Genomic DNA, 13,106 nt, shown 5'->3' with positions numbered 1-13,106 from the left:
TGTACCATGGTTGAGAAGTATCTGAAAATACATGGTTTTTCAAACTGCACAGTAAATGTGCACAGTTCTTCAAATTCCTGTTAGAAAATACCGCAATACTTGTCTGCAGTGAGTGAACTAGGGTACAGCAACTAATCTTGAATGCTTTAACATTAGAAAATTAAAATCATTATGAAAACAATTTTTCCTGTTGCATATTAGGCCAGCTTATGGTTAAATATGGGTAATGTAGTCAGTAATGGATTTGGATGGGGGGGTTTAGTACTCAAAATTGTAATTAGGTCTTTGAATCCTATTATGAATTGTTTTCAGTCTTTCTATCAAAAGAGTAATGTGTATTAAAATACTATCCTTGCACCTAGGTCACAGGAACTCAAGTTTCCTACCTGAAATTGCTTACAAAAGCAATGCCATACTTGAGAGATGTTTGCTTGCTATAGTGTTACATAAAAAATAGCCTTATTTCTTCCAAAGTTGCTTGTTTGGGGATATATTTATAATAATACCATGATGTGTTATTAAGGGAGTTTTTCCATTCCAGTTAAGATAGTTTTTAGAAATTTTTTGGGGTTTTTTTTTTTTTCTGTTTGTTTCTCTGAGAATAAATCTATTTGGTCTTCATTTTTTTTTTTACAGTAATTTTCTATTGCTTCTTTGAAATTCTTTCTTTTTCTGCATGAAAATAAGTAAAGCAGAATTTCACTTGTACTGCTTCCAGTGATGAATACAGTAACAGAGTATATAAACTCTTGTGATGAGAATTCAGTTCAGCTGCTTATTCTCAGAGAAGTTCCTCATTAGAGCTGAATTTTCATAACTATAACAGTGGAAATGAATTTATAATATTGTTTCATTTGGTAAAGAAATGTCTTAACTGTAATATCACATAATCTCATTTTTTTGCAATTAGGTCAGTAGACCCCTAGTCTGGGGCCACATAATTATACCAAGTTTACACCTGAATACTACACAAAAGGCATACAATACATTTCATGCAGTGTATCAATTCAGTTCCTTTATGCATCAGATTGTTGGAAGCAATCCTGCTCAACTGCATGTAACAGGATGAGATTGGGGAAGAGCAGAAGGGAAATTGCAGAACTAATCTTACTCTATGAGCTGCATTTTGTGCACCCAGAATGCTTATGAGGAGTTACAGGTGACTTCCAACAGCTCTGTAAAAACTGCGTCCATTTTGAGGTAATTTAAAGCCATGGGAACAGACAGTGGTGAGGTGTTTGGTGTGTTTAATTCTCTATGCTCCCTGGTGCATGCCTGGATTCTGCTCTGATGGTCTGACAGTTCAGCCTGGTGGGAAACATTCCTCTCTCAGCAGCATTTTTTTGAGATAACCAAAAAATACCAGAGTGCATTGCAGAAATTGAAGGATTTAGCTCATATTTGTACATAAACTTTAGATTGACTTGTTCCACTGCCCTAGTGCAAGTACACATTTCTGACTTTCTTGGTAGGAGTATCTGATGTTTGTGGCCTTGCTGGCAGCTCTTGTCATAGACTCCCTAGGTGTTTTAAATGTCAAATGGTCAGACTCTGGTGCTGAGGCAGTGGACTGTGGGGAGTGAAGCCTCAGTATCGTTCTTGTACTGAAGGGCCCAAAACTGAACTCTGATAAAGATTCTTCTTAGCCCTTCTTTGATTGTTAATGCATTATAGGAACACTTTATTCTTTTTTTCTGCAGTAGCCAGGTTAATTTCTGTTTGGTCTTTAGACCTTGTAATTTTCTTCATGTTCACCTGAGCCCTTCCTGTTCACCTTGAGTTCACAAGTGCTTCCTCTGCCCTTGTAGCAGGCCAGTTTCCTCCAGTGCTGTCTTCTGTTTGTTTTGGTTCATTTTAGTGCCTGCAAATACATTTCTGTAATGGTTATCAGCAAGGATCTTACATTTCATACACAGATTGTACATACAGAAGCTTTAAGGCATCTGCAAGTGATTTTGTTATCATTTCCCCAATTTTGCTATCCATTTCTCTTTTTGGTTCTTTTGTACATCTGTCTGCATCAGTTTGAAGAGTCAAATTATGTGTTTCAAAAACTGAGCAAGTTGCCTGTTTTTTTTGAATAATTTCCCGTGTAAATTATGCAATATTACAACTGAATGTTGTATTAACTATGAATAGGTGGGATTGTATCCTCATTCTTGAAATGAGGGTGCCAGCACTTCAGAAAGAAGTCATTGCTGCAAGACCTTAGGACTATAAATAAACTACCCAGATTTAAGATGAACACAGTGGAATCCTGATTTTCATAAATAGGTTAAAGCAACTTGCTGTAAGTTTTCTTTTAGAAGACAAAGGGGGGGAAAAAAGGAAACGTGAATTCACCAATCTGATTACAGGCCAACTGATGGCCAAACTCATAGGTGAAGGACTAAAGCAGTTAAGTGTTCCTGCTTTATTTTAAATTACATTCTTCACTCACAGCAGCAGCAATATACATTTGCTCTTATCAGTGGGTCCTCCCCTAACATGTGATGTAGTAGTAGGAAGTACATTTTTGAATTTTGGTTACTTTGTGTTTCAGAGGAGGCAAAAGATATTTTTGTGCAACTTCTGAGGGAAACTGCACTTTAAAAATCAGTAAATCAGTGACTTCCTGTGCCTTCAAAAATCAAACTGTATTCTGGAGTTCTAAACTGCTGTGCATTTACTCCCACCTTTTGAAGGGATATGTTGCTGTATTTTGCTTCCCACGTTTTCATAGGTTTAAGGGGGAAAAAAGCAGCAAAAGCACACTCTGTGTTTCTATTAGTGTTTAGCTAAACCTGCAGTTTCGCTTGGTGCAGAATCGAAACTCCTCTGCTCTTAGATGGGTGGCAGCAAGTTTCTAATATAAAGAAGAATCAGCCTTAATTCCAAAATAAAATGCTGAGTGTCTGTCTAGATATTAAAATAGCTGAAGTTTGTAGGTTTAGACTGCAAGGAAGATCTCCAAGGACACTGTGCACTTGAAAAAAAAATTACAGGTTTGGGTGACACTGATTTAGAAAACCCTTGCAACCAAAACGAGTAGACATTAAAGCATCTCGGGTTCTGGTGTTACATATCAGGGACATGGCTGGGTACTTGAAGAAATCAACATACACGGTCCAGCTTGTGTCAAATTCTCTTCTTTCATAATTAGTTAAGCACCTTATCTTTGCTATAGAGTCAATAATTATAAATGAGTGGAAGCTAGCTTCCCTTTGTTCTGACATACAGAGTGAAATATCCAGAGCAGAATAGCTTGTGTAGCGTGTTTGTTAGTGTAGAGTGAAGGTTTTCCTCCTACCAGAAATTTCTTGAATGGCCTTTCAATACACAGCAGGATTCTAGGGAAATTTCTGCATTAGTTATGGTGCAGCACCCAATGAAAATCTCAGTGTATTTTGAAAACCAAAATCCAGTTATCAGTAAAGAGCAGAAGAATCATCCTGCATTGCAGTACTTCTAGTATTCAGACACAAAGGTGAGAAATACAGTCCTGAATTAAAGCATTTGGGAATTAATAAGCCCTTTTCTAGGCTTTGATTGAAATGGCAATGATGCTGTACACCTTCCCTGTTTATACCTCTATGACTCAGACACTAAACATGGGCAATTTGAAAGCATGATTACAAATTCTTTCCCTGCTCATTCTTCAGGTTTCTTTTACCTGAAATGAATTTCTCAGCTCCAGCATAGGTAGAGAAATTGTAGGTCACAATTTCAAATGTAAAGAAAAATATGTGAAGGAAGGCATGGAAGACCCCTAAGAACTCCAGCTAATAAACATCCTAAAAATTGAGCCATCTTGTTCTGGTGAGCATGGAGGCTTCTAAGTATTAAAACATCTGAAAGACACCGTTTTCTGTGAAATGCTGGATTGTCAGATTGTCATCAGCTTAATTCTATCCACGTATTTTTAAGCTTTGGCCCTTCTACACTCTCCCACACAGTTTTGACCTTGCTGTATGCCATTTCCTGTACCCTTGCCACTATCTTTTTTATCATCGTTGGTTTTGTTTCCCTTCCCCAAAGTCCCATTCACTTAATAGACATTTATTCCATAGAGTATTCAACTTTGAACTGCCCCGGTTTTTGAAGCTATTTGCTTCAGGAGTGAATGCCAAATAATAGTAAGAATGACAAAACTTCCAAAATGGAACTATTGTTAACATCAATAACCAACTTCTGTCTCTCTTTTCATGCAGCTTTACACTAAAAAGAGGGGGTGGGGGAGGCAAGGAGGAACTTGAGCTTCTGCAAATCTTAGTTTAGTCTGAAGTGACTGACTTAGGCTTATGTAACACATTTTTCTCCTTGCTGATTAATCTTAAAGTTTGTGGCCAAATATTTCACAATTGTCCTTAGAAATTCCCCATGGCTTGGATGCTAACCTTTTTTGAGTAGGTCTTACAGTTTTTTGTGGCACAGTGTCTAGGTAAAACACACTTTGTAATGAAAACTGTGTTCAAAAGTAGCATAGAAGGGAGGAAATTGCAGCATATGAGAATATCAGCACGTGGATATATGAGCAACATAAGAATTTGTTTAAAGGGGGAAAAATAAGAGTACTCAGTTATTTCTGTGGGGGTGGAGCAGCAGATGAGGTGCTTTTGTTTTAAGCACAGATGTTTGAGGAAGTTTGCAGCAGTTGTTTCACATTCATTTATTTCTCAAGTTGCAATCGAGGTGAAAGGTAGTGATAGTGATTTCTGCTGTTGTCGTGAGTGAGTTATGTCATATTCTCCTCTGCACCTCAGCTGAACCACTGGGCACAAAGACCTTGATGCTGTTTTCTTCTGCTGTGTTTTACAGTCTCTTCCAGCACCAAATCTGCCAGACCTGGAAGCACACAGAAAATGGTATGTTAAACTTTCATTTTAAAATTGCTCTTAGATATCTTTGACTGGAACTGTTTTGGAAGACTTTCAAGAACATATTCTGCTTTTCTGTTTTCTAATGGTCCAGTTTAATTTTATGGTTAGAAACTGCAGTGCATCGTGACTAGGAAGGAAAGTATTAATTTGCATTAATACTTATTGTACAGCAGTACTACAGATCAAGTAATGAATGTCTTATCTAAATGCTCTAAGTTCTTAGGTGTTTATTTTTCTCTATCCTTTCCTCCTGTCACAACCTTAAATACATGTGGAACCTCTACAGAAAACCTTCCTTCAGAAACATATAGCTGGACTGCTGCTGAATATTTGAAGAACACCCTAAATCATTAGGGGTTGGTGCATGTGCCAGTTGAACTCTGAAGATTAGTTCTTTTTGAACTTCTTATGAAGCCAAGCATAGATCACAGAGAAAAGAACAGCTCACATACTCCAGCTGTAATTTTAAGCAAGCCACTCTTTGCAAGGACATTGCACAAGGCAACATTGCTTTTTGGTCTTTCTTAATAGTCTTTTTGTTTGTTCTGGTACTACAATGGATGCAAGGTTTTACACATGCAAACAGCCAGATACAGCACCAGAATGTAAATCTTTACAGTTCAAATAGCTAATGCCTTTAAAAGATTATCAGGAAAAGGAAGAGAATAGAAGAAACGAAGCACAAAGATAGTAGTAGCTAGGCTGGCTCTGCAACAAACACTTAGGTTCCTAAAAATACTGAAATATGTGATGGTTCAAAACCTGAGCATTGTAAAAGACTCAAGAGTCTTTTCTTAAGAATACAAACGTATTCATGATGACTTTCAAACTCCAGATTCACTGCATCTAGTTTCAGTCACCTAAATGTGCAGCATTAATCTCTGCTTTGTGTGTACTCAGGCAGATCTCCCTCAGTCTTTGAACCGAGGAGCTCCTGAGAGAAGAGGCCCTTCTCTCTCTCTGTCTCTGTCTCTCTCTCTGTGTCCCTCCTGTGTCCCACTCTATCTTGAATTTCAGTGCTGCTGAGGTTGATGACAGTAAATTGAGGAAGTTGGTTAAGCACCTTAAATTAAGGGCCTACATGCAGTGACTGAGTATGAGTTCATGTAGAAAGCTGGTGTCTTTAATCTTGACTGCAATCACACCTTGCCCATGCCCTGGTCTAGTGCTTCCACAGAGTGTTTTAATTTGGTTTATCAAATCTTTAAAGCTTGAAAACCTAATTAACTTTCCTTCATTTAAAGGTAGAAAGGCTGCTAGACTTTGATGTGCATCAGTTGTCAGTATTTGCTTCAGTGACTGCAGATTCCATGTCCCCAGCTGGTGACAGCCAGCACGTCATTGTTTGCTGCAGTGTGTGTCAACAAATAAAGGTAAAATGCGCCCATGTGATGGTGGAGTGACATGTCTAGTGGTGCAGGGAGTCTCTGTGGTTTCCCTACCAGGTCTCTGCTGTGCTCTGTGGGCACTTGCCTTGGGTAACCAGGCTAGCCCTGGGGTCCATCAGTCTGCTAATGCAAGAAACGAGGCAGGCAGCTGCTGGGACATCACAGGCCATTTGGTAGCACAGGTGCTCTTTGGTTTTCCATTAGTCCCCTAACGTCCTTTACATGTATCATATGCTGTGTCCCCTGGGAAAGAATGAAGGAAGGCAAAATTTTTTCAAGACTATATCCAGATTTTTCTTTGGCTCTGTCTTTTGTCACTCTAACAAAGACCTTCAATTTCCCATGTAATTTAATATCAATGGCAGAGCCCTTCTTTCTCCTTCCCACATCCCTGACCACATTACTGGAGAAGAAAGGGTTCTACTGAAAAGCTTGGGCACTAGGACAAAATTAATGCCTTTTGTATTTTCCAAATTCATTCCCCACTTACTCTGATTATTGTAATTAATAATTTTTATCAAAGTGCTTTTCTACATCAGGAAATCAGAAAACTTAAATGCTGTAAAGTGGATTGGCTACTGTACTGAAAATGCTGGTGAACTCTCTTACCCAGTGATGTGTCTGGGTGAGTTTCCAAAGCGGATTCCAGTAAGCCAAATGATGGTTAATTTGATACCTAGCAAATGAAAACACAGAAATTGGAGATAATGAATTATGAATACACAGACATGGCCTGGTTAGTCTGTATGAGCCTTCCCTGAATAACTGTATGTATGACAGCCAAGGCAACCAGCTGTGGTGTTTAGCTACCTTGCCTTCTCCCAGAGGATCTGCAGAAAAGAAGGCACCCTAGCACTTCCAGGGAATGGGCAAGGAAGTTGTGGTAGCACTGTAGCATTGTGTCACTGTATCAGGTTTCACTGAATTCAAGGTCTGCAGTGGACTTTTACATATCTTCTTCTATACTGAGGCTCTGTAATTCCAAAGATGGCTGAAGGAATTACCAAAGTGATGCCATTTGGATGTTAAGATAGCAGAAGTGCAGTCCTGTGAGACCTGATCTGTCTTCCCTTACATTTGCTGCCCTGCAGGTCACTAGAGCACTCTTCCAGATACACAGACGCAGAGGTAAATTCAGTGTAGTTCTGTATGGTAAAACAGAAACACAAAGTTGTACAAGGGACACAGTGGTCAAAGTAAACGACATGCAACAGAAAGCCTCCCTTCACCTCCAAGACTGTGTCACCCACAAGGCACAGCTTTGGCACCACTCCACAGGGTTCACACAGACTGTTGGCAGGTCTCTGTATGTTCCTGTGTACCTGCTAAAGAGATAAAAACATTTCCATGTATCTTGAACATTTTACCTAATTATCTGATTTTCACCTGCTTAACTGGGTTTTGACATTATCAATATTATATCACATTATGCCACACATAACCAATCCTCATTGTTTAAGAGCCCTCTATGTGCCATGCAAGCCTCCACCACTGAATTTTCAAGGGAGAAATGAGACTGTTGATTTTCGTTGGGTGTCTTGTCTTTAAAACTCTTTGCCACCACCAGACACAAGCAGTTACAATGCTAGGCAAGGGAGCAAGATGGCCAGGGCCCCTCTGCCTGTGCCACAAAAGCCAAGGCTGGAAGCCTGCCAGGCAGGGTTTTCTTGCCACTGACTGCTGCTGAGGAAGTAACTAGTAAGTTGTGAAAGATTAAAAACTCTTCCCATAATACACACAAATCTATGAAGTTGGAAATACCACAAAGACTTGACAGACAGGGAGAGTGTTTTGGAAGCTTCTCAACATACCTGTGGGATTTTGGCTTTGGTTTTGTAGTCTGATTATTAATCTTTTATGGAACATGCCCAGTTTTAAACCAGTCTTTGATTTTCATGTTCCCACCTCACACTGATACATGGTTTTCTTGTCCCTCTTCCCTTACTGGGCAGTGAAAAGGCAAGCTGGTAATTAACTTTATGGAAATAAAGACATTGACTGGTTTAGGTCAACTCTGTATCCATTCTGACACTTACCGGAGGAAGAATACTTAAGATAATGTTAAATTTTAATTAGGAACTCAGTCACCTGTTAGTGAAGTTTTGAAAGTTTACAGATTTAAATATAGATTGCTATATTTAAGCAAATATAGATTTCATCCATCCTGCATACACTTTGAAAAAGTGCTCATCTACGCTATTATGCAATGGCAATCTGCAGGATGTTTAATAGCTCTTCTTTTCCCTTAAAAAAAGAACGTTCACAGAGAAACAGACTTTCATCTCCCCTGGTCACTTTTTTGGGACATATTATTAATTCATTTTTTAGAAAGTGGTATTTAAAATACCACTAGAAATCTTGGTGATAATAAAAATAAAAAAGTATTCAAGGGAAAAAAATATATATGTGTTCCTGAAACTTATAATCCTACTTGAACATAAATTCCTGGTCAGTGTGAGACAAGAACCAGAATTAAGGTGTATAGTTGTCCTATATACCAGTGTATAGATTAAATATTTTCATTGCATTAAACTAATACGTCCATGTTTCTTTGATTTTAGGTACCTTGTGCAAAGATGTCAAATGCATTGCCATTTATCTTGCTCTTCATATTCCCAATGCTGCTGTCTGGGGCTTGGTTTCCCAAAACTTTACCCTGTGATGTTAAATCTTCAGAAGGTGCTGTGACAGTGGACTGCACTGACCGACGCCTTACAGAAGTCCCCAGAGGGATCCCTGGAAATGCTACCAACCTCACTCTGAGTATTAATCATATTCCCCATATCTACCCAACATCCTTCAATCATCTTGAAAACCTCCAGGAGATTGACTTCAGATGCAACTGTGTGCCTGTCAAACTGGGGCCCAAAAATCATGTGTGCACCAGCCCCCTGAAAATCGAGAATGGTAGTTTTGCTGCCTTGACAAGACTGAAGGCATTGTACCTGGATGCAAACCAGCTGGCAGAAGTACCCCGAGGTCTTCCTGCTGCTCTAAGCCTGCTGAGTCTGGAAGCAAACAGTATCTTTTCTATCCAAAAAGCCAGCTTCTCGGAGCTAGGGAACATAGAGGTGCTGTATCTTGGACAGAACTGTTACTACCGCAATCCATGCAATGTTTCATTTGAAATTGAGGAAACAGCCTTTCTGGGGCTGAAGAAGTTAACAATACTATCCCTGAAGTCCAACAACTTAACACAAATTCCTCCCAATTTGTCATCTACTTTAAAGGAATTGTATATTTACAACAACATGATTCAAGAGATTCAAGAGCAGGATTTAAGTGGTCTTCCCAACCTAGAAATTCTCGACCTAAGTGGCAATTGCCCACGTTGCTATAATGCCCCATATCCCTGTGTCCCCTGTCCCAAGAGCTCGATTCAGATCCATTCAAATGCTTTTGATTCTTTGGAAAAATTAAGAATTTTGCGGCTTCACAGTAACTCTCTACAGAGCATACCTAGCAGCTGGTTTAAAAACTTCAGGAATCTCAAAGAACTTGACCTCTCCCGAAATTTTCTCATGAGGGAGATTGGCAATGCTCAGTTTTTGACATTTATCCCCAGCCTTGTGCAGCTTGATCTGTCCTTTAATTTTGAACTGAAGGTGTATTCTCCCTTCTTGGATCTTTCTGAGACATTTTCTACCCTCTCTAACCTGGAAATCCTGAGGCTCAAGGGTTATGTCTTTAGAGAGCTGAGGGCACAAGATCTATATCCGCTGCTCAGTCTTAGGAATCTAACCATGTTGGATCTCGGGACTAATTTTATTAAAATTGCAAACCTAACTGTGTTTGATGAATTCCCAGCTCTTAAGTTCATTGATCTCTCAGTGAATAAAATTTCTCCTTCTTCAGGGGAAAGCAACCTCTATGGATTTTGCTCTAATCCTGCCATTTCAGTCGAGCAATACAACAGACAAGTACAACAAGAGATGCATTATTTTAGATATGATGTGTACGGGCGAAGTTGCCGTTCCAAAGACAAAGAGGATTCTTCTTACCAGTCTTTAGTTAAGGAAGATTGCCTTAACTATGGAAAAACACTGGATTTAAGCAGAAACAATGTATTTTTTGTTAACCCCTCTGACTTTCAGGGGCTTAGCTCCCTGAAATGTCTCAACTTGTCAGGTAATGCAATAAGTCAAACTTTGAATGGAAGTGAATTCTTTTACTTGTCTGGATTGAAATATCTGGATTTTTCTAACAACAGGGTTGATTTGTTATACCAAACTGCTTTCAAAGAACTAAAATATTTAGAAATTCTAGATCTGAGCAATAACAACTATTACTTTCTGGCAGAAGGTGTTACTCATGTGCTAAGTTTTATGAAAAACCTACCCCATTTGAGGAAGCTGATGATGAATGACAATGATATTTCCACCACTATTGATACAGGAATGGAAAGTCAATCTCTTCGAATTTTAGAATTCAGAGGAAATCACTTAGATGTTCTCTGGAAGGATGGCAATGATAGATACTTGTCATTCTTCAAGAATCTGACCAGCCTGGAAGAACTGGATATTTCCTTCAACTCACTCAGCTTTTTGCCTCATAGTGTTTTTGAAAAAATGCCTCCCAGTCTCAAGGTGCTCAACTTAACGAATAATCAGCTGAAGAGTTTCATTTGGGGAAACCTCCCCTCTCTGAAGAACCTGGTAACTCTGGACCTGAGCAATAACCTTCTGACTAATGTTCCCCGAGAACTGTCCAATTGCACTTCATCGCTGCAGGTACTGATCCTGCGAAACAATCTCATTCACGTGCTAACCAAACATTTTCTCAGGGGTGCTTTTGAACTGAGATACTTGGACCTCAGCTCAAACAAGATTGAAATAATTAAGAGATCTAGCTTCCCTGAAAATGTCATTAACAACCTGAAGATGCTGCTTTTGCACGGCAACCCCTTTAAGTGTAACTGTGAGGCTGTGTGGTTTGTCTGGTGGATCAACCGGACGCAGGTGACCATTCCTCTTCTGGCCACGGACGTCACCTGTGCTGGCCCAGGGGCACATAAGGGAAGGAGCGTGGTTTTCCTGGACCTGTACACCTGTGAGCTGGACACGTCCTATTTGATCCTCTACGCTCTGTCAGCTTCAGCCGTCCTCGGCTTGGTGGTGTTCACCGTGATGAGCCATCTCTACTTCTGGGATGTGTGGTACAGCTACCATTACTGCGCTGCCAAGCTGAAGGGCTATCAGCGCTTGTCGTCACCAGCCACTTGCTACGATGCCTTTATTGCCTATGACAGTGAAGATCCTGCTGTGAACGAGTGGGTGCTGCAGGAACTGGTTGAAAGGCTGGAAAACCAAAAAGCCAGGCAGTTCAATTTATGCCTGGAAGGAAGGGACTGGCTCCCAGGACAGCCGGTCTTTGACAACCTTTCCCAGAGCATTCAGCTGAGCAAAAAGACCATATTTGTGCTGACCAACAGGTATATTAAAAGTGGCCGCTTCAAGACAACATTTTATATGGCTCATCAGCGCCTTCTAGACGAAAAAATGGATGTCATTATCTTGATATTTCTTGAGAAGGTTTTGCAGCAGTCCCGCTACGTCCGTCTGAGGAAGAGGCTGTGCAGAAGTTCAGTCCTGGAATGGCCAACTAATCCTCAGTCTCAGCCCTACTTCTGGCAGTGCCTGAAAAATGCCATAGCTATGAGCAATTCTCTGGCTTACAACAAGCTGCTCCAAGAAACTGTATAGTTATACTATATCCCTTAGATATTGTCATGATGCACATGCACCTTGCCTGACACTTTTTAGTGTGCAGCAAGAAACAATGCACTACCCCCCGGAAGTCACTTTTGCAGAAAATCACCACTTCCAGCTTTTAGTTCAATATTTTGCCTCCAGCATCTCCTGTGCTTGGGGCAAGTGTGGATTAGACACTTGGTCAACGTGCTCAAGTATACAGAGTGAAGGAGTGGTTGGACCATGCCTAAAGTTGTACTTCAGACACTGCTAGAATAAATGGGATTTTAATTAAAATTTATAGTTTCTCTATTTGCTGTATTTATGAAAATCAAGAAAAGAAGTCGCTTACACATTTGTGTCTGGAAATAGCTTTATAAAAGCTTATTCTTTGATCTTAGGAGTTGGGAAAATCAAAGATTTTTTTTTATTTTAGGCTTACAGCTTCTGAGTCTTTCATTTCTGTCTGAGTGGGGAAACTGGGGAGAGCAAATTCTGTGACTGATTTCAGGGGCTTGGGTCTGGTACAGGAACTCTCCCTTTGTTTCACTGTCAAAAAGCTCACAGATCTGAAGAGACTTGGAAGAATTTGTGTGGACTGAAATAGGAAGGTGAGATATGAATTCAGAAAAGCTTGTAGGCTGTAGGTGGAAAGGAGTTATAAGATAAAGGATAACTCCGTGTGCATGGGCTGCTGCCTGGGTGCAAGGAGAGGGAGCAGGACAGCAGATGGGCAGAGGAAGGGGCACAAGGCAGATGGAGAAAATCAGTTAAAAGATACAAAGAACTAGCTAGCTTCCAGATCCTTCCAGTTCAAACTATTCTGTGATTCCGTGATCTCAGCTGCCTCTGGTAGTTCCTTGCCTAGCTTTTCTGTCTGGTTCTTTTTCTAAATAGTCCCCTTTTTGATTTAGTTTAGTAGGCATGCAGACAGAGAAGAACACAAACAGGAAAACTAATGCTCATATAATATTATAGACAAGAAGGTTTTTTTATCTTCCATATTATCATAGTGGTGTTATTGATTTACAACAGAAGCAGGAGAAATATTCTGTTTAGAAGAGTGGATGTTTTATGATTTAATTTTAACATTGGAAGGAGGATCTGGGGAACTAAAGGTGTGTCAGCCTGACATCGGTGCCAATGAAGGTTGTCGTGGTTTTAAACCA

At 39.9% G+C, this 13,106-nt stretch overlaps 1 protein-coding gene across 3 annotated transcripts; it reads left to right on the top strand.

The window, feature by feature from the left end:
* The first annotated feature begins 4,640 nt into the window (after window positions 1–4,640).
* TLR7 (toll like receptor 7) lies at window positions 4,641–13,106 on the top strand. 3 transcript variants are annotated; one of them, XM_015629861.3, is made up of 3 exons: window positions 4,716–4,844; window positions 6,108–6,232; window positions 8,809–13,106. In XM_015629861.3, exons 1-3 carry the CDS (start codon window positions 4,769–4,771, stop codon window positions 11,947–11,949), a joined length of 3,342 nt encoding a protein of 1,113 aa, XP_015485347.1. In that variant the 5' UTR covers window positions 4,716–4,768; the 3' UTR covers window positions 11,950–13,106. The 3 variants fall into 3 exon arrangements, with proteins under 3 accessions (XP_033368554.1, XP_015485347.1, XP_015485336.1); XM_015629850.3 differs by having other exon boundaries at window positions 4,758–4,844; window positions 6,104–6,232; window positions 8,809–13,105; XM_033512663.1 differs by lacking the exon at window positions 6,108–6,232 and having other exon boundaries at window positions 4,641–4,844; window positions 8,809–13,104.

Source organism: Parus major, chromosome 1, assembly GCF_001522545.3.
Source record: "Parus major isolate Abel chromosome 1, Parus_major1.1, whole genome shotgun sequence".
Classification (NCBI taxonomy): domain Eukaryota; kingdom Metazoa; phylum Chordata; class Aves; order Passeriformes; family Paridae; genus Parus; species Parus major.
Note: the sequence above shows the minus strand (reverse complement) of the source record. Positions and strands in the feature narration are given on the sequence as shown.